This window comes from Chiloscyllium plagiosum, chromosome 45 (assembly GCF_004010195.1).
Source record: "Chiloscyllium plagiosum isolate BGI_BamShark_2017 chromosome 45, ASM401019v2, whole genome shotgun sequence".
NCBI lineage: Eukaryota > Metazoa > Chordata > Chondrichthyes > Orectolobiformes > Hemiscylliidae > Chiloscyllium > Chiloscyllium plagiosum.
Window position 1 is genome coordinate 4,450,101 of NC_057754.1, and position 22,150 is coordinate 4,472,250.

Sequence of the window (22,150 nt, forward strand, 5' to 3'; positions counted from 1 at the left end):
GAGGTGCTGGTGTTGGACTGGGTGGTCGAAGTTTAAAAAAAAATCACACCACCAGGTTATAGTCCAACAGGTATATTTAGAAGTACACACTTTGAGAGCGCTGCTCCATCAGGTAGCTGGTAGAATAGGATCATAGGACACAATGTATAGGACTATGATCTTTTGCCATAAATTCTATGCCTTATGATCCTATCCCATTTGCTACTTGACAGAGGAGCAGAGCTAGGAAAGCTGGTACTTCCAAATAAACCGGTTGGGCTATAACTTGTGGTGCTATGTGATTTTTAACTCACCATCATGAACCTCAAGGCCCAGGCCATACTGGGGGGGGCGAAAGGGGAGGAAGAAGGAAAAAAAAAGAAGAGGCCAAGAGGTTGGGTTGGGTTGGTCCTCCTAAGGGTCGACGGTCACTTTCCAACCTTACCTCACACTCACAGGTTCAAATCCAACCAGGGACTGAAAGTGCACCATTTTTCTCAAAAACAAAAGTAGACATACTTACGAGCGCAGACCTGGGCCGCTCGGACCCAAGGCCCCTCTTTACACGTTACCCCCGACTCCCGTCTCAGTCGACAACAAACACCAACCAACTCTCCGGTAGGCCGGCCTCTGCGCCTGCGCAGAGACCGCGAGCGCCTCGCCGCGTCTCCCCGCGCAACGTTCGCCGGGAGTTGTAGTCTTCTGGGCGGCGTTTGCTCATTACGGCGCATGCGCCCTCAGGCAACTCCATTGACAGGCGTCACGCCCTCCCCCAGTCTCCTGCCAAATTCGCGCCTTTTTTCACCCCCCTCAGTAACTGCCATCTGCAAAGAAAGTGCGCAAGAGGTGTCCTGGATGGAGGGACAAAGGGATTGGCTTTGCTATTCCTCACCATCGCCATCCTTATACACACTTGGTAGGGTAGACCATGGGATGTATACAAAATATGTTAGAGACAAAAAAAAACTGCTGATGCTGGAATCCAAAGTAGACAGGCAGGAGGCTGGAAGAACACAGCAAGCCAGGCAGCAGAAACTAGACCATTCAGTCCATTGAGTGTGGTCTGCCATTTAATGAGATCATAGCTGACCTGACCATCCTTAACTCCGCTTTCCTGCTTTCCCCTCCCGCCTTGATTCCCATCAGGATGAAAAATCTCAGCCTTGAATATACTCAATGACCCAACTTTAATAGTCCCTGCAGCAACCACATCCGCTGATTATCCTCTGAGAAAATGGAAATTTCTGCTAATCTCCAACTTCAATGGGGTGAACCCTCCATCTGGGGAGGGGTCATTCCACCTGAAACGTTAACTTTAATTTCTCTGCACAGATGCTGCCAGTCCTGCTGAGCTTTTCCAGCAATTTGTATTTTTGATTCCTGTTAGAAACGAAAATCGCTTCTCAATAATCGCTCTAGACAAATTCAGGAAAACAAAGTTTTATTAACAAGTCAAGTCTGCAGAGTCGGGCACCCTTAAAGAAAAGGCGCGCTGAGGCTTACAAAGTCTCCCATTATATACAGCACAAGTCCCTCCTCTCCTTGGCTCCAACAAGCCATGAGGTTCACATTCTTAAAAACATCATTATTTTTATCACAAAGTCTGCAACAAAAGGCTCCAGAGTCTCCAAAGTTTGTTTTTCTCACCCTGTAGTCTTATCAGTCAAAGACTTATTCTTCTCTGTCTGTGCTAGCAGTCTTATCAGTCAAGGACTCATCCTTCCCTGCTGTGTTAATGGCTTCATCAATCAAGAGCCTGCTTGTTTTTACTATCGCTCACAAATTGTCAGCATTCTGCACAATTTAAACTATTCTACTTTTGAGTATATAAAATGGTTGTTAGAAAAGAAACAAAAGTTTTGTCTTTTATTATAGATCAGTCTGTGGTCCAGGCACATCTTAAAGTTTAAACCGAAATTACCTCTCACAATTCCTCAATCTGAGATTTTGCCCTTTTCGTCACAAGGGAAACAACCTCTCTGCATTTATTCTGTCCAGTCCTCTAAAAATCTTGTCTGTTTCAATATTCTAAACTCCACGGTGTAGGTTTGCTCACTGAGCTGTAGGTTTGATATCCAGACGTTCATTACCTGGCTAGGTAACATCATCAGTGGCAACCTCCAAGTGAAGCGAAGCTGTTGTCTCCTGCTTTCTATTTATATCTTTCTCCTGGATGGGGTTCCTGGGGTTTGTGGTGATGTCATTTCCTGTTCGTTTTCTGAGGGGTTGATAGATGGTATCGAGATCTATGTGTTTGTTTATGGCGTTGTGGTTGGAGTGCCAGGCCTCTAGGAATTCTCTGGCATGCCTTTGCTTAGCCTGTCCCAGGATAGATGTGTTGTCACAGTTGATCTGCTATCCTTCCCAGTCTGGCCTAAATGTGACTCCAAACCCATTGTAATGTGGGTGACTCTTAACTGCCCTCTGGCCAATTGGTGATGGGCAGCGACACCCTCGTCCTGTGAATGAATTTTTTAAAAACTGAAGCAACCTGCATAGGTTCACTAATGATAGTGTTGATTTGATACATTTTTTAGATTAGAATCAGTCTAAACATTATGGCACAGACAGCAGCACACAGGGGGCTAATACCTTCAACACATTAGCTGGGCTGACACCAATTATTAAAGTTCACCTGAGAATGTAATTTATAAAAAATGTTTTGTGATTTACATATGAAAGAAGTGAAACTAACATGGTCATTCTAACAGATGAGAGACTTCACAATCAAGGTATTTTTCAATGTATAATTTTAGTTACATCACACTGTAAACTTTTGCTATAAACTCTGTGTCTTACAATTGTGTACTCCACAACCACCTGATGAAGGAGTGGTGCTTCGAAAGCTAGTGCTTCCAAATAAATCTGTTGGACTATAACCTGGTGTCATGTGACTTTTAACTTTATTTTGAGCTAGCTACACTTAGAATAGGGGCGGCACAGTGCTCAGTGGTTAGTGCTGCTGCCTCACAGCACCAGGATCCCAGGTTCAAATCCAGCCTTGGGTGACTGTGTGGAGTTTGCACATTCTCCCTGTGTTTGCGTGGGTTTCCTCCCACAGTCACAAAGACCTGTGCAGGTCAGGTGAATTGGCCATGTTAAATTGTCCATAGTGTTAGGTGCATTGGTCTGGGCGGGTTACTCTTTGGAGGGTCGGCGTGGACTGGTTGGGCCGAAGGGCCTGTTTCCACATTGTAGGGAATCTAAAAATAAACCAGATCAGGAGCATCACCACGTGACTTGCCTTGAGCTGCTCTCAGATCAGTCGTGTGTTCTGAGGAAAGACTGCCTGCTTCTCTGTCTCCTTTTCTTTCTTGCCCCTCATTTCTCTCTCTCTTTCCATAACTTTTGGAAATGTGCTGTGTTTTAAAGCAAGGAATCTGCTGGATAATCAGAGACCCACCAGTGAATGCCTACCCTATCTTATAATCAAAATAGTTTCCAGTGGAGGTTTAGGGATTTCTGAGACCTTTGAAGAAAGACTGACTGGACATAATGTCCATATTAGAAAGTGCAGGAAATACTCAGCTATTTCAGTTTTTAATGCGGATTTCTAGCATCCACAGTGTTTGCCTTTATATTGGGATATTGATGTTGCTGCGTGGGAAAGCTGACTGCTAATTATACACACTTGTTTGTGGGGTGTGAGTCTGCCCTGAGGGGTGCACTAGATTGCATTCAACATATGCTAAAGTGTTATCACCAAAACCATTTACAACAGAGCACAACCTCAGAACCAGAACTCTCAAGCAAAAAAAACACGCTGCTGTCTGCTGTCATGCCTATGTGTGCTGGGATCATTTTCACAGCTGATCGCAAATTTTAAACACCTGCAGGTCTCACTACCTCCTGTATACAAAACCAGAAGTGATTTGATGGTTGATTAAATATGCTGCATTCCGATTAGAAATCCCCGTGGAAAATTATTTTAGTATACTGAAAACAGCAGGAATACACTTCAGCTAGCACTGTCCTTACATTGTCATAACTGAATATATTTCTGAACATAGGCTGCTTTGTTTCAATCCTAAAGACATTCTTCTATTGTTGCATTGTGAGGTAAGCCTGCTGTATGTGATATAGTTATATCTGTTAGTAGTCAGAACAAAATTTATTATTTACTTACACTGAAACAACTGCAACATTTCATTGCCTATTAGAAATTTCTATAAGGTCTGCTCAAAGTATGAGCAGGGAATTCAGCAATTGGTGATCCCGCCAGCTGCTTTCTTTCTAATGTTATAACGTATTTATTAAAGGGGGTAATTTTTAAAAAGTATTTATTACGCAACAAACAGGACATACTGTAATACAGAATGTTGGTACCTCTGTATTAGCTTATGTACAAGTACAGTATGGTGCAGGTAAAAGTGTAGAATTCGCTCCTTTATATGGGGCTGCGAGTCTCAGTGTCTTCTGTACCTGTGCAGCACATGGGAGCGAAAAAGGTAGAACTTGTGGTGATCTGTTACTGTACAGGTCAAGTATGCTACAGTGATATTTGCATCTTCTTCTGTATTTGTACACTTTACTGGGTAAAACAGAATATTTCACACTCCCTCTCCCCTAGCTTGTAATTTCGCCTTGTGTACTGCCAGTACCAGTACACATTGAACAAAAGAAAATAACTCACTCCTCTTTGGAAAAAAAAGGGCTACATGGACAGTACGGGTGAAAGGAAACCATTCTCTTCTCTAGTATAGTATGACTTTTACATGTCCTGATGTCAGCTCATGTACATGCATACAGCAAATAAGAGGGTATGAGTTAGGAGCAGAAGTTGGTAATTTGACCACTTAGGCTTGCTCCACCTTTCAATAAGGTCATGATTGATCTGTTCATGTTTTAAACCTTTGATTCCTAGTTGATTTGCTCCATTTGCATTGTCACCTTTCCAGAGGCTTTTGTATTACGGGCCTTTGTAAAACTGGAAATCTTTGCCTGCACAGCAACTAGGGAAGGTATTAGCGGCTCTGGGACCAAACAGATGCATTGTGTCAATTTTCACATACTAAGAGCTATTGATCAAACAATTTTGAATTAGGCAATGGGTGATCACTTCCCCCAGATTTTTGCCAATTAATTACCTATTTTGAAGTGTAGCCTCTGTTGCAGTGCAAGCAATTAAAAGACATAAGCAAACACAGCAGTACAAAAAGTTCCCACGCGGTGGCTCAGTGGTTAGCACTGCTGCCTCATGTTACCAGGGACCCAGGTTCAATTCTGGCCTTGGGTGACTGTCTGTGTGGAGTTTGCATACTGTCTGCGTGGCTTTCCTCTGGGTGCTGTGGTTTAGCCCCCACAGTCCAAAGATGTACAGGTGACAGTGAATTGGCCATTCTAAATTGCCCCGTTGTGTTAGGTGCATTGGTCAAAGGGAAATGGTTCTGGATGGGTTACTCTTCGGAGGGTCGGTGTGGACTTGTTGAGCCGAGGGGCCTGTTTCTACACTGTTGGGATTCTAATCTAATCTAAAAACAAAAGTGATAACAGCCAGATAGTATTTTTATATGTTAATTAAGGGACACTGAGGATAAATTCTTATCCTTTGTTGTTGTACTATTTGAGGTCTTTCATGTTCACCATCTACAAGAAACACGTCAGGAATTTGATGAAATACTCCACTCTTGCCTGCATACATGTGACTCGAACAACACTTGTAACTCAAGACTAACCAGAGCAAAGCAGTCGATTTGATTTCACCACATCCACAAACGTTCACCCACTCCACCACCAACACACAGGTGCAGCAGTGTGAACCATCTACAAGATGCATTGCAACAGCACTTAAGCAGAAATACTTCATTAAACCCTATGTTGAAGCTATAACATTTGAGTTGAGGGGAGGTTCTGGAAAGTGACTTGGATAAGAAAGGCAGCAAGAGTTGGAGAAACTCAATATGTCTGGAAGCACCTACGAGGAGAGAAGCAAAGTTAACATTTTGAGTCCCTGAGTTTCAAAGAAGAGTCATTTGGACACAAAATGTTAACTCTGTTTCTCTCTCCAGAGGCGCTGCCAGACACGCTGAGCACTTCCTATTTTTATTTCAGATCTCCAGCATCTGTGATATTTTGCTTTTAATTCACTGGAAAGTTACTCCCTTGTTTTCCTCCAGCCTTTGCCAAAAGAGGGACAAAGACCGATTTGGCAGTTGAGTCATTTCCCTTTTTTTCTTCCCCTGTTGTGTAATGTATTGGAAAGTGGAGATAACTTTACTCTCTTTCACCAGAAACTATTAAAGCTGACATGGCTTGCAATTAAAATGGAAACTTCTTCAGGGGCTACCTGAATCACTGGGTTTGCAAATACAAATCCATCTTAGCACTGCTAGGGAGTATTGGAACCATCTTGAACCTGTTTGTGATCATATATGTCAACATTTACACTTCTGTTTAACAAAAGTGCTATTCAAAAATATCTTGATTGAATTGACTAAATTGATTGCATTGGAACTACCCAGACACAATGGGGCTGAGTGGAATTCCTCTGTGCTAAACCATTCTGTTATTCTACGTCCTCACAATGTTTTGTCACAATATTCATGGAGCTGTGAACACAAAACTATACCTGGAACACTCACATCCAAGCTTCCCCATCACCCAGTTCGGTCTTGTGGCAAGGTCGGAGTGTCCCCATTTTTGGGCCAGAGAGTCTGGGTTCAAAGTCCCATCTGCTTCAAAGGTTGGCCAAATAGGTTGAGTAAAAATAATTTATTAAAGCTTCATTGTCATTTCAAGACTGCAACATCCAGGTGAAATCTCAGTTTCCTCCAGGAATCCCAGCATGTTAGCCTTCACTTTTCTGAGTTCAAGAAGGAATGAACAATTCAAGACCATGATGCAGGAAGACGAGGTTCTTAGGTGGTGCTCAGTCAAACTGTATCCGTGCTGGTGAAAGGAAAGAAAACTTGAATTTGTATAGCACCTTTGCCACCCATCAAAATATTTCATGGCCAAAGCCTTTTCATGTTATGCTGTGAACATCATTTTGGATGGGAACAGCCTCAGTTGAAGGTGCTTTGTGATGCTTTCACAGATTTGCTGGATAGGAAGATATATTTGTGTAAATCATCATCACTACAAAGGCAAATCTCACGTTACTGGAGCTGTGAACAGGGTGAACACAGCAATGTTACACACATTGCTTCCAGCAATAGGCAAAATGAACAAGAGCAAGTGATTGAAGAGACACTCTAAGGACATGCTTACCACAAATATTTCTGACATTGAACAATCGGGAATATTGTGACAAAACATTGTGAGGAACCTTGACGTAGAATTACAGAATGGTTTAGCACAGAGGAATCCCACTCAGCCCCATTGTGTCTATGCTGACTCTTTGAAAGATTAATCTCACACCACTATGCTCTTAACCATAGCCCTGCAATTCAGAGGAGAATGGAGTTGAGGATTATCAAATCAGCCATGATGTCATTGAATGGCTGAGTAGACTCAATGCGCTGAATGACCTACATCATTCCCGCTGAAGAGATTATGCCCGAACCGTTGACTCTCCTGCTCCTCGGATGCTGCCTGACATGCTATGCTTTTCCAGAGCCACACTTTTCAACCACATCTTCTATTATGTTTTATAGTCTCAGTAGGTGGTCACTGAATATTTTTAAGGCTAAATTATTACTTTTAGGAGAAAGTGAGGACTGCAGATGCTGGAGATCAGAGCTGAAAATGTATTGCTGGAAAAGTGCAGCAGGTCAGGCAGCATCCAAGGAGCAGGAGAATCGACGTTTCGGGCATGAGCCCACACTCTCCTCATTCCTGAAGAAGGGCTCATGCCCGAAATGTCGATTCTCCTGCTCCTTGGATGCTGCCTGACCTGCTGCGCTTTTCCAGCAACACATTTTCAGCTAAATTCTTACTTTGCAAGGGAATCAGAGGAACTTGGGGACAGACGGGAATGTGGAATTTGAATGACAAACAAATCAGCCTTGACTTTATTAAGTGATGCAGCAGGCTTGAGGGGGATGATTGGCTTACTCCTGCTTCTAATCTGCATGTTTGTGGTAATTGTCAAACTGCCATTCTTCATTAGGCTGTGGTGTGTTTGGTTCTAGCATAACTGTTCCCCTGGGGATTTTCTGGAATTGATTGTTTATTCTCACAGGACCTCTCCTTAATTTACTGTGACAAGTCCAGGCTGGCCTGACTAAAGTAAAAGCTGACTCACTTTGTCAGATCAACTGGATAATCTCACCTCCTCCTCTTCCCCAACCCAACTAATTTTCACCCCTTAAGGGCCTGCCAGTTACCAAGAACCACACCAGTGCTCCAAGGCACAGAGCAAAGTAACTCAGATGTTGGAACTTAATGAAGTGTTCTATATTGAGGTGAGATACTGCATTAGTACAGATGCCAGGTTATAAATCATTGACCTGAATGTACTCAAAAGTACCTTTTTGGTAACTGCAGAGACAGAAGTCGATGTTGCAGATATCAAAGGTACAGAGAGAGAGACCAAAATAATCAAAGTGATGAGGACTTTGAATTATAAAGTGTGATTGTGAAAATTGTCCACACTATCACTTGGAGAGAGATGGTTCTGAGGTGATATATGGGTTTGCTATTAAGGGAACTCTAAAGGATTTGGATGTTACAGACCAGAACTTTGTTCAAAAGTGAAGAATCAGGCAATGCAGATGCCTTCAGGTGGGTAGATCTGCAGAAACACTGACCTTGATATGAACACTCCCATGATAGTTTGCTGGGACTGACAGTGGGTGGAGCATGTTAAAGTGTTAACTTTGGGGACTACATTGCCAACCTATCTTATATATGGGGAGAGGTATGAAACTCAATTTGTGCATTTAAATCAGATTTCCACTTGCTCTGTCACAACCCGATTTAAAATTGATTACTGATGTATGGCTATCCCAGGGGTTCCCTCATGTATGAATTGCAAAAGGTTGATTAGGAAAGCTAGAATTCTGTTATATGTTGTTGTGTGGAGAATTGAATACAAAAGTGGGAGAGTTATACACTTGCTATTCCGGACATTGGTGAGACCACACCTAGAGTCCTGAGTTTAATGGTTTATAAACTAATAACAGGAATGGGGGAATTGTCTTACAAGGATAGGTTGGACAGGCTAGGCTTATACCTGGAAAAGGTGAGGATGCAGATGCTGGAGATCAGGGCCAAAAAGTGTGGCACTGGAAAAGCACAGCAGGTCAGGCAGCATCCGAGGAACAGGAAAATTGACGTTTCGGGCATAAACCCTTCCTGATGCGGGACCTGCTGTGCTTTTCCAGCGCCACACTTCTTGACTCTAGGCTTATGCCTGCTAGAGTTTAGAAGAGCCAAAGGTGATTTGATTGGAACATATAGGATACCAAGTAGACTCACAGGCTGGATGTGAAGACAATGTTTCCTTTGTGGGACAATCACAGTTTAATGACAAGGGATTGCCCATTTAAGACAGAGTTGAGGTGAATGTTTTTCCCAGAGGATTGCAAGTGTTCAGAAGTTTCTTCTTCGAAAGGCTGTGGTAGCGGAGTCCTTGAATATTTTTAACACAGCAATAGATGGGTTCTTAATAAGCAAGAGGATGGAATGTTTTCAGGGAGTTGGGAATGTAGAGTTATCAGAGCAGCTGTGATCTTATTGAATGGTGAAAGAGCCTCAAGGGACCAAACCCCCTGCTCCTGGTTGTAACTGCACATTAGGAATTGGATGTTACAGACCAGAACTTTGTTCAAAACTGATCAGATGATACAAATGCCTTCAAGGAATGTTGACAGTGAAAGAAACGTGGAAGCTGCTAGCTCCACAAAGTGGTGCCTTTATGAGGATTGTAATGTTGGAACAGGAGAAGGACTGCTCACCTTTCCATCCAACCTCAACACTGATCACCAACCTCTTCAAATCCCCAACCTTCCACTACTCCTCTCTCTTTCCTCCCCGATCATCACCTTCTCAATCCAGTTGCAGCATCTGTCCACCTCCAACTACCCGCCCCACCCCCAACTCCCCCACTGTTGCAGCCCCTCTCCCCCATCCTGCGGTAGACTTTTTCTACCTAACTGGTTGCGGACATTCTCCTGAAAGCAGGGAATGATACCCAAGGGGCCCCATTTGTGCCCCACTGTCATTCCCTCCATTCTCCCAGATGTTACAAACAAGCAAAACCAAAATTATGGATTGTCACTAAAATCTGCAGTTTATTTTGATTTAAAACGTGACCTATTTCAACATATGCCAGAATTCCCTATATTTAATAGGGAGGAAATTAATTTTGGTCCACCTGCAACCCAAAATAGTCAGGAACTGAGACCTGCTCCAGAGATTAATTAGTGTGTGTCAGTCTTGGCTGAGTGATAGCCCTGTCCCCTCGGCGGACAGAAAGGTTTGAGCTCCACTCCAAAGACCTGGATACATTATCCAGGTTGACAATGCAGTGCAGTAATAAGGGAGTGCTTCAGTTGGGAGGTGCTTTCAATGGATGAGATCTTAAATCTATTCCACATCACTCTTATATATGAACCTAAAACAAAATCCCAAGGTACTTTCCAAGGAGCAGGGATATTTTCCTCACATTCTGAGCTAATGGAGAAACAGAGGCTTTTTATCATATGTCAAAAGAGACTGGGTGACTTACTGCAATGTGTCATGTAAATGGTTCACACTTCCATGTCATTGTTCGAACAAATGAGTGTTTAAGGAGAAATTCTTTCTTTTGCACTATTAGCTTCTATGCTGTTGTTCCACCATTCATTTTGTGATTTCTGAAAATATTCCAGTGAATTATTCTCCCTATCGGACCCCCACTACGATGATCCTGACTTCATCAAATAAACCACCTTCTTCCTTGAAGCATGATAATTACGCTATTCACCAGAATAAAATATGCAGCGTCCTTTCCCCAAATAGGATCTTAATAGCACATTGTAAATCATTAGAATGAGGCAGGAATTGGACAAATTGATGAATAATTTATGATGCATTCCCTGAATCCCTGGCATTATGCTCTCCATTTGCTATTTTTAAACACATGGATGTCACAGTGTGAGTGGCTCCGACAACAGCTTAAGTCGCACTGTCAGAGCGGTCGCAAAGCACGCCAAGAAAGATGCCAAGAAAACGTGGAATGTGCTGCAGATGCAGGATATCTGAAATAAAGGCACAAAATGGAGGATAGCTAATGGTGGGGTTTCTTTATGTTCAAGAAGCGTATTACAGAAGAGGAAGTGCCAGTAAACATAAAGGTGAATAAATCTCCGGGACCCTGTCGAGTGTATCTCAGGAAGTTGTGGGAAGTTAGGGAGGTGATTGTGGGGCCTCTCGCAAAAATATTTGTATCATCTGTAACTATGGGTGAGGTGCTGGATGACTGGAGAGTGGTTGATGCTATGTCCTTGTTTAAGAAGGGATGTAAGGAGAAGCCTGGGAACTATAGACCTGTGAGTCTGACTTTGGTGGGGTGTTGTTGGAAGTGATTGCAAATTATAGGATTTATATGCATTTGGAGAGGCAAGGAATGATTAAAGATAGTCAGCATGGTTGGAGGGGGTGGGGGGATTTGTGTTTCTTGAGAAAGTAACCAAGAAAATTGATGAGGGCAAAGCGGTCCTCCTGTGAGCCTGGACCTCTTGTGAACCCAGTCCTCCTGTGAACAGCCCATCTATTGTGGACTGTTGCTGAAGGGTGCTGACAATTTGATCAGGACGAAAAGTCATGATGTCAACACTGTGCCAGTGAATCCCTCTGAGATTTTGCCACATGCTGAACAGTGAACATAAATTGAGGAATGGCTCTGGGCGGAAAATCTGGTATCAAGTATCCAATACGTAAACTCAAGGTCAAATTCAACACCAGCATTGCCCTGTTTGGCTAAATGGCTTGATACTGTGCTAGGGACTCTGCATGCCTGCGTGAGATATCAGGGCATGGCCAGTAGCCTAATATGAGGAGAGAAAGGACAAAGAAACTTCAGCAGCTTAATACGTTTATTTGGTTTTAGTTCACATTAGTTCAAACTTATATGTACAATCACTCATGCATAGACATTTGCACAGACATATGCCATCTTGATGCAGTGACCCACATAGAGGGAAACTGAACCAAAGACTTAACAACCATTGCTCCTGACAGCCCCAGCTGAGATATTTTGGATTAAAGCCAACAAATAATAACAACCAGGAGCTAATGAATGTTTTACACACTGGGGCAATGCTCCTTGGTGTCACTTTAATTCAGACAGCTATTACTGTGTAAGCGTAAATGGGTTTGTCTGTCAAGAGGAAATCGTGGTACTTATTTTACTGTTTTGATAAATGGATTGTTTTGACTGAGGCGAAGGTTAGAAACTACAACACATCTGTAACTTAAGAACATCTTCAAGACCTCTACAGTGGCTAATTTGAAAATGCACAGTCCACCATGTGAAAATGTGGCGAGGTAGTGGTATTGTCACTGTGGACTGGTAATCTAGAGGTTCAGGCTGAAGCCCTGGAGTCATGGTTTTGAAATCCCACCATAGCAGATGGGAAAATTCAAATTTAATAAAATCTGAAAATAAAAGTTATCCTAATGGCAACCGTGTGTTTTGTCATGATTCCCTTCAGAAAGGCAATCTGCTGTCTTTACCTGGCATATGTGATTGACACTTAAGGGTGGCATGGTGGCTCAGTGGTTAGCACTGCAGCCTCACAGCACCAGGGTCCCAGGTACGATTCCAGCCTGGGGTGACTGTGTGTGTGGGGTTTGCATGTTCTCCCTGTGTCTGCTCGGTTTCCTCCCACAGTCCAAAAATGTGCAGGTTAGGTGAATTGCCCATAGCGTTAGGTGCATTAGTCAGAGGGAAATGGGTCTGGGTGGGTTACTCTCCAGAGGGCTGGTGTGGACTGGGTGGGCCGAAGGGCGTGTAGGGAATCTAATCTTAACTGTCCTCTGAAATGGCCTAGAGGGTCATTCAATTCAAGGACAAAAACTCATCTTGCCAGCAACATGCACTTCCCATGTCAGAATGAAAAAAAGAGTATTTTAGACCAAGGAATGTTCCATCCACAATAACTGCGAAGTTAGATTCTAACTGACAATTGAACGGACACATATGAGGGAAGAGTCTGCTTTTCAGTGAATGAAGCTGACGTGTAGTGGTGAATTTACATTCAGCAAGTTCTCACAAACAGCAATGTGCTAATCACCAAATTGATCTTTTTAGTGATGCTGATTATATTAGTCCAAGATACAGAGGAGAACGCCATTGCTCTTCTACAGTGTAACTAATTCAGCATTTCTTGTTCTTAAGAAAATATCCAGAAATGCTATTAAAGACTTAACACCAGAATAAATTTGTATTTCCAATCGGTAAGCTTAAAAACCTATCAGCAGAGGATTGCATTGGTCTTACCGTTAATGCATTGTGTAAGATGAGAAACTCCACATAAATGACTGTAACTTTGTGTGACTCTACAGCACAAAGCCATAACTTCCCTCTTTCTCCTCCATATGAAGTCATTGTCCATTTCACTTTAATCTCTTGGATGGTTGTCAGTGTAGTGCAAAGTATTTCAAAGGATGCGAGGGCCTTAGTTAGCTCATCCAGAGAAAGCGGTTGGTCGAGCCTCTCCCGCGTGCTGTCGTCTGAGACATCCGTGATAGAGGACAGGAACAACTGGGAGACTGCGCTGTCAGTTGGCTTTGAGTCATACAGACTGGCATAAAAGGATTTGCTGATCCTCATGATGTCAGACTGAGCTATCTTCTTGCGTTACTGAGCTATCTTCTTGCTTCAGGCTGCTGAACACAGAGCTCTCCCTGTGCACCTTCTGGAAGAAGAAACGTGAGCACATCTCATTCTGCTCCATGGAGTGGACCCTGGACTGGAAGATTATCTTGGAGGTCTCCAAGGCAGAGAGCGAGGCTTGCTGGCCCTTCACCTCCTGGACGTCCTCCGTGACATCGACCTGCATCGTCTGCAGCAGGAGTGAGTTCTGCATACTTTCCTGGAGTCTGGACAGATTTCCCTGTCTCCCCCTTGTCTTCTGAACACCTTTGAGGATGAAGAACCTCTTGATATTCCCTTTTACCATTGCCCACCAGTCCACTGGAGACTCAAAGAGCACTAGATGGTTCTCCAATCTGCATGACCCCTGTTGAGCTCCTCAATGTTTTCTGGGGTCAACAACCTTGTAGACTAGACCAGGTAAGAATAGCAAATTTTGTACCTTGAACAACATTAATGGGCCAGGTGGGTTTTTCCCATGTTATAATTCCACGTGATAGTAGCTTTTTATTCCAAATTTATTGCATTCAAAACCACAGCTGCCATACTTGTTTTGATAGAGTAAATAAAGAGACAAATTTTCCAGTTGTTGGTGGCATGGGTCAGAAATCTGAGAACACAAACTTAAGAGACATGAAAAACATATTGATGACGTAGCAGACCATACTGTACTTGTCTGAACAGAGCACACTAAGTAAAAAAAGAAAAGTGAACTTTTCCAGATCAGATTCTCAATGTTTTTCAATGCCTTTTATTGTTCAAGGTCAGTACATTGTAAAGTGTGAACAATTTGAAAAATAGTTATTTTTCACCGATTTACAATCACTGTGTTTGCATTTTTTTAAACATAGAACAAACTAGATTGCGTAGGGGGCCTCCCTGCCTATCTTGAAGCTCTGTTTAACACAAATCTGTGACAGCACTCTTCCCCCCCCCCCCCCAACCCCAGCAATTTATCACAATCTTACTGTCTTTGGCAAAAAGGACTAGAGTGAGAGTTTGGGAGAATTAAGAAAATTTGTTCTTCATACAGCAAACTCCAGAGACGTCATGATCTCAAGTGCACTAGATGAAAGGGTGGCAGAAGAAGAAATCAGGGAATTGGATGAGTAATCAAAAAGAGTTGCAAGGCAGGAGTGTGGTAACTGAATGAGCTTCTTTCAGAGTGGTGTGATTCCATGAGTATCAGACTGTGCATTTCTGCTGCACCAGCACCACCTAGTGAGATTAATATGTATTACAGTGGCACGCTTTATCATCATTGAACAGTTAGGTCATTACATTGAAACTATTTGAACCTTTGTCTACAAACGCCTGGTCTGTTGAGTGTTTCTTGCATTGCCTGTGGTCACATGCCAGCATCTGCAGTACTTTGCTTTCTCCTATTTCTTTCCCCAACCACCCACTCCAAAACATGTAATGCATGCACCCAAAATTGACTGGTTTCACTGGAGTGTCTGTTTCCATGCCGAATGACTCTATGACTAGGTAGCGGTTTACACTTTCTCCATGCCGGGGTTGGTGGTGGTGGGGGATTGCATGGTATTAGAGGGAGAGTGGAATAAAGAGCATGGAAGCTGAGTATGGCTCTCTCAGATTCTACTCAACAAGTCAATCCTCACTCAAGCAGCAGTAATGGACCCTACATTAACCTCAGGTTCCCCAGACTCAGGAGGAGAGTAAATTCTGGCTTCACATCATCTCCTGCTGCTTGTGCCTGGAAGTGGGACGTAAACTCTACTTTATCATGGTCACTGTCCACCCACTTAATCTCCTCCTGCAGCTCATTATAAACCTTACCCTATCATGGATTCTATACAACCACTTAATCTTTTCCCAAAATCTGTCTATATGACACTTTAATGGACCTTACCCATCCAACTGATCTCTTCCCACAGCAGCATGTATATCCCCCTGCATCACTCGACCAAGAGATTTTAACATGAGCTTTCAAGTTATGTACTGCCTTTTTACTGATGGATTGCTTGGGAGAATATATAGACATGTAAGCCATGGGCGCAAGATCATTGGGGCCCTACTTCCTGTTGCATCGAATATTAGCACCCATTTTCGGACGGCCTGGGTCGATCATCCAAGATAGTGCCTGAACATCCCAGGAGACCTCAAGCTCATTTAGATATAGAACTCTAGGCAGAGTTCTGGAGCACAAGAAAAGACCCTTGGGCCCATCAAGTCTGTGCTGACCAAGAAGAAGCATGTAACTATTCAAATCACATTTTCCAGCACTTGGCCCATAGCCTTGTATGCCTTGGGATCGCAAGTGCACATCTAAATACTTCTAAAATATTATGAGGGTCTCTGCCTCTACCATCCTCACAGGCTGTGTGTTCCAGATTCCCACCACCCTCTGGGTGAAAATTATCTTCCTCACATTCCCTCTAAACCTCCTTTCCCTTACATTAAATCTGTGCCCCTTTGTCATTGATCCATCCACCATGAGGAAAAATTTCTTCCTGTCTATCCAGTCAGTGCCCTTCAATATTTTATACATCTCAATCACAGCCTTCCTTGTCCTCTCTGCTCCAAGGAAAACAGCCTAGTCTATCCAGGCGTCTTCAAAGTTGAATAAACTATCCTCCTGATGCCTCGTATTAAAGCAACTAACACTGCAGGAAATTAATTGCACCAGAAGTAACTGTGAAGGGATTTTGTCCAAATGATGCACTGAATGTTCGCATGATTAAATCAAGTATTGTTAATTTTGCTCAATAACTCATGAGGCCAGCTCAACCCATCAGTTCCTTCCACAATCTAATCAATATTGTGTTCTCATCCGATAATTCAATCTTCACCCTAAGTCTCTAATGTCCTTTCGCAGTCACTGCCAGTATCCATATCATCATCCAGCACCACTACATAGAAGTTTCTTGTGTCATCATCCCCGACCTCAGCCCCGCTCGTTGTTTGGGCTGCTGCTCTATGTGCCCCAGTGTTCGTGTAGTAGACCTCACCCTGGTCCTCGAGGATGGGCAAGGTGGACAGAAGTTCCTGGAGAAGTGATCTGAGCTCAGCAAAGGTTGGTCGCTGTCCTGGATTCAGGAACCAGCAGCTGAGCATGAGGTGGTACCTGGGAAGAGAAGACTGTTATCAGCAAAGAGGCCGCTCGATGTCACCAAAACTTTGATGTCAATAGTGTCTATCAGACTTCCATCATGAAAACCAGCCTCCCATCAGTTGGCTTCATCTATACGTCCTGCTGTCTTGGTAAAGCAACTAACATAATCAAAGACCCCTCCCAACCCCGCTTATACTCTCTTCCACCCTTTTCAGCTGGGCAGAAGATGTAAATGTTTGTTTACATTCACAAAGAGAAGAAGATGGGAAATTAGGGATGGGCAATAATTGCTGGCCGGTGCAGCGATGCCCTCATCCGGTGAATCAATAATAAAAAAAAGAACAGATTCAAGAACACCTTCTTCCCTGCTGTTGTCAGATTTTTGAATGGACCCCTTTAATGTCAATATTGATCTCTCTGCATTTTCTGGGCAACTGTAACACTATCCTGCACTCCATTCTGTTATGCTGATGCACTTGTAATACTATGATCTGCCTATAAAGCACATGTGCAACACTTTTCACTGTACCTCAGCACACGTGACAATAATAAATCAAATCAAATTGGCAGCTAGTGACTTTTATTTATTTACGGTGTTGTTGGGAAGCACTTCTTCAGTCAAAGGGGCATGTAAACCTGAAATGTTTTCCCCTTCTCTTTTAATGGGATGTGGCCAACAATTGTTACCCATCCATTTTTTTAAATTGCAAAAACATACACGTATTTATGAAATAACTATCTGTCAGCACATACAAAGAGCCCTAAAACTGTTCCGTACAGTCTGCAGAAAAACAGACTTTGACACTCCTCAGAACTTCCCTGCAGTTGCGAAACAGAGGCACTTTCTACACATGCGGGCGACCATTTACATTCATTTTGAGGCACTGAGGGGGGTTTGAGTACTTAACCGACCTTCATTACACTTAGTCAAAAATACCTTAGATGATGTGTCCCGAAGCACATAATCCTGGACTTTGGAATGTGCCAGTCTGCAACAGTCAGTTGAGGCTAAATGTCTACACTGGAAGGCCAACAAGTTTTGGGCAGACTAAAGTGCACCATTCAGTAAGGTAACGGCCCTCCATGCGCAGTCGATGTTGTATCGGTGTGCATCCTGGGGAACAGCCCGTACAGCACAGCACAGAGTTACTCAGGGCTAACCTCGATAAATGCTAGTGCATATCTCTGCCAACCTTCTTTGCACAGTGAAGGAGATAGGTGACCATCTTTTGCCCCACGCAGCTGCTTTGAGGGCAACATGTGGTGGTGGAGAGAGTCCAAGCCTACATGAAGGATCTGATGGGCAGTGCCCTTCTCGCCACCAGCCGAGCTAAGTCTTGGTCCTTGTCAGAAAGTTCTGGCAACGGGGCAGTCTGCTAAATGACTTTGACAGTCTGCTCAGGGAAACTCCCAACAGGATCCACCCTCTCCTTTTCCCCTAGGATCTCAACTATGTACCTACCTGATGGACTGGAGGTCAAAAGTGCTTTCCTTTGCAAACTTTTCCACAATGGGCAGGTGATCTGGAATGGTCCAACTGCTTGGAGTGTTCTGCAGCAACAAGGCCAGACCTATTTTCTGTAACACTGGGGACAGGTAGAAGCTCAGTACGTAGTGACATTTGGTGTTTGCGTACCAAGGGTTTACACACAGCTTGATGCAGCTGCACACAAAGGTGGCTATCAGGATGAGGGTAACATTGGATACATCCTTCTTATCCAGAGCTTAGACATGGTCCATTTTTGACCTCCAGATGATGTGTGGAAGATGACTCAGCTGACTGCAGTGGTGCAGGCTCGGGGAATGGACCAGACCTGTGCCACGTACAACAACACCAAGAGTACCTCACACCTGGTTTTTACCTGCAGGGAATCGAAGCTGTGCTCCCATAAGTCCAGTTTCTGCCTCACCTTGGCAATATGCCCATCCCAAGTTTCGGCACGTGCCCCAGCCCCTCCGAACCATATTCCCAGCACCTGACAGTGAAGGGGTAAAGGATCAATCGGCCAAGTTCCCAGAGATCATGGCCTCGATATTGCTTCAATTTACCTTGCTCCTGAGGCAAGTTTGCACTGGTCACAGGTGTTCATGAGTCTGGGCACTGCCAGTAGATCCGAGCAAAAAATGGCGATGTCATCCATGTACCAGGTCCCTAACTGTCCTTGAGTTAAATGGCTTGCACAGCTATTTCAGAGGACAGGTAAGAGTCAACCACATTGTTATGAATCTAGAGTCACATTTAGGCTAGACTTGGTAAGGATGGTGGATCTACGTCCTGAAAGGATATTGGTGAACCAGATGGGTTATTACGACAACCAATCATAATTTCACAGGCACCATCACGGAGTCTAAATTTTAATTCAAAATTTTATTAATACAATTTAAATTCCACCAGCTGCCAAAGTTGGATTTGAATACATGTCCCTAGAACCTTGGGGGTCTCTGAATTACTCGTTCATTACCTCGATTCCCCTGTCTCCCAAAGATTCACTCAGAAATAAGCTCTTGACGTTGGAGGTGAATTGAAAATTTCAAAACTGAGGTGGATAGCTCGTTATTGAGTCAGGATGTCAGGCAATGCAACTAATCTGGGTAAATGGATTTGAGATTCAATGGTCAGACAATCTTGAGGGGCCAAATGGCCTCCTCATGTCCCGATACATATAGCAAACAGTCATCAGATCACTGGTAAATCTGTCTATCTATGGTGTTAGTCGAGGGCAGTGCAGTCATTGCCTCTTATAGGGGAATGATGGCCGAGTGATACTATCACTATTAATCCAGAGACCCTAGTAATGTTCGGAGGACGCAGGTTCAAACCTCACTGTAGCAGATGTTGGAATTTGAATTCAATTAAAAACATCTGATATTAAGAGTCTAGTGATGACCATTAATCCATTGTTGGGTAAAAACCCATCTTGCTCACTAATGTCCTTTAGGGAAGGAAATCTGCCCCGTCTGGCCTCCATGTGACTCCAGACCCACAGCAATGTGGTTGACTCTCAATTACCTTCTGCAAGTAGGGATGGACACTAAATACTGGCCTAGCCAGCGATGCCCTCGTCCCATGAATGGAATTTTAAAAAAAGTAACACCACAATCTTTAACATCTACCTCAAAGGGTTAACGTCTCACCTTAAGAAAGGAACCTCCAAGAGTGCAATGATCCCTCAGTACTCCACTCAAACATCAGCCTAAATTGTGCGGACAAGTCCTAGAATGAGTTTCGTATTGTCTCAGGGAGAAAGCTAGCATGCTTTTTTGAGACTGGCTGCACTGGAATCCTGCTATCTCATCAGTTGGTAGCCTCCAACCTCTGGCTGTATGAAGTTTAGCAGTTTGAACCCTCCTTCCAGGACTTTGACATAATTTAAGACTTATTCTCCTACGCTGTACTAAGAGAATTCTGGAGATGTCTTTTGGAAGAATCATGAAACCCAAGTCGACTTATTTACTCTATCAAATTTTGAAGGCTCTCCTGTTGATCTTCACTGCTTGAAGGCGGAAAACCATTTTCCCCAGTCCCTTAGCGGAACTGAACTCCCTCAACCCTGGTATTATGCTTCGATACTTTTCCGATTCAGAGGCAGAATGAAGAAGAGAAGATCCTGGCACTTACAATTTGTCGAGACAATCAGGTGGTTGCTTCAGTCGGTTCCCCTGATGTAGGTAGTCATAAACCTCGTGGTTTTGTATGCCAGGATAAGGTGTCTTCCCCTGACTCACAATCTCCCACATCGTCACTCCGAAGGACCACTGTGAATGGGGAGCAGGTGTCGGTTCAGTGCCATTGCAGTGACCTCCGGACTTTCCCACTCTAACACGCTTCCAGCCATTTTCCCATCTGCAAAACCCACCCTCTGTATATTTCAACTCATCTGGATCTCTGCTGACGTTGTATTCCAGCTCGCAACAAGTCCCACTCACCCGTCACTCAAACATACATGCAAACAAGGAACAAAGGTAGGCCACTCAGCCCTTCAAGCCTGCTCTGCCATTTAATAAAATCATGGAGTCCCTACAGTGTGGAAGCAGGCCTTTCAGTCCATTAATCCTCCAAACAGCATCCCTATTCTATCCCTGTAACCCTGCATTTCCCATGGCTAACCCACCTAGCCTACACATCCCTGGACACTACAGGGCAATTCAGCATGGCTAATCGACCCTACCATGCTCATCCCTGAACACTATAGGACAATTTATTTCTCCACCCCCGAAGTTCCCAGCCTCATTCCTGATGAATGGCTCTGGCCTGAAATGTTGATTTTCCTGCTCCTGGGATGTTGCCTGGCAATTTAGCACGGCCAATCCACCCTAACTTGCACATCCCTGGGCACTATGGGACAATTTAGCACGGCCAATCCACCCTAACCTGCACATCCCTGGGAATGATGGGACAATTTAGCACGGCCAATCCACCCTAACTTGCACATCTCTGGACACTATAGGACAATTTAGCATGGCCAATCCACCCTAACCGGCACATCCCTGGACACTATGGGACAATTTAGCATGGCCAATCCACCCTAATCTGCACATCTTTGGACTATGGGAGGAAACCAAAGCACCCAGAATAAACCCATGCAGACATGGGGGTAATGTGCAAACTCTACACAGACAGTCGGCCGAGGGTGGAATCGAACCTGGGTCCCTGGTGCTGTGAGACAGTGCTAACCACTGAGCCACTGTAGCACGGTTGATCTGGTTTTAATGTTAACCCTACATTCCTGCATACTCCCAATAATCTTTCATCACCTTGAGCAGCAGTAAAACCTATCTATGTATGCATCAGAAATATTTAAATATTCTGTATCCACTGGCTTTCCAGGATGGAATATTCTCCCACAAGATGTACATGGATAGGATGGGTTTAGAGGAACATAAGCCAAATGCTGGAAAATGGGACTAGATTAAATTAGGATATGTGGTCAGCATGGATGAGTTGGACCAAAGGGTCTGTTTCCATGCTGTACCAGTCTATGACGTTATAAGAGGAAACATCTTCTCCATTTCAATCCAGTCAAGTCCCCTCAAGACCTTTTGTATTTCAATTCAGTCACCTCTGACGCTTCTAATGTCTGGAGGTTGCAGGTGTAGCCTGTCTAAGCTTTTCCTCAGAAGGCAATCCACATACTGCAGGTATTAGCCTAGAGGGTGTGCAGGTTAGCTGGATTAGCCGTACTAAATTGTCCCTGTAGTGGTCCAGGGGTATGCAAGATTATGTGGATGAACCACGGGGTGGCAGATTTGGGGTGGTTCTGGGTAGGATACTCTTTAGTGGGTCAGTGCTGACTCATTGGACCAAAAGGCTTGTTTCTGTACTGTCAAATACTTTGAAGCTGTTTCCAATACAT

General features: G+C 43.8%; 2 protein-coding genes across 3 annotated transcripts in view; both read right to left on the reverse strand.

The window, feature by feature from the left end:
• Positions 1 to 629, reverse strand: part of frmd8 (FERM domain containing 8) — a 32,964-nt gene extending 32,335 nt beyond the window's left edge. Inside the window, exon 1 of one of the 2 annotated variants that reach the window (XM_043682672.1) lies at positions 503 to 629. The gene's annotated coding sequence lies outside the window, so the exon portion shown is untranslated. Of the gene's footprint in view, positions 1 to 498 lie in introns of both variants that reach the window. The other variant, XM_043682673.1, reaches the window with a different exon arrangement.
• A 15,463-nt stretch (positions 630 to 16,092) lies between these two features.
• LOC122543849 (ephrin type-A receptor 2-like) overlaps positions 16,093 to 22,150 on the reverse strand; it is a 48,440-nt gene continuing 42,382 nt past the window's right edge. The window contains exons 13-14 of the mRNA XM_043682677.1: positions 20,416 to 20,552; positions 16,093 to 16,808 (exon numbers count right to left, since the gene is read on the reverse strand). Coding sequence (XP_043538612.1) covers positions 16,535 to 16,808; positions 20,416 to 20,552 — 411 coding nt within the window. The 3' untranslated portion in view covers positions 16,093 to 16,534. The remainder of the gene's footprint in view (positions 16,809 to 20,415; positions 20,553 to 22,150) is intronic.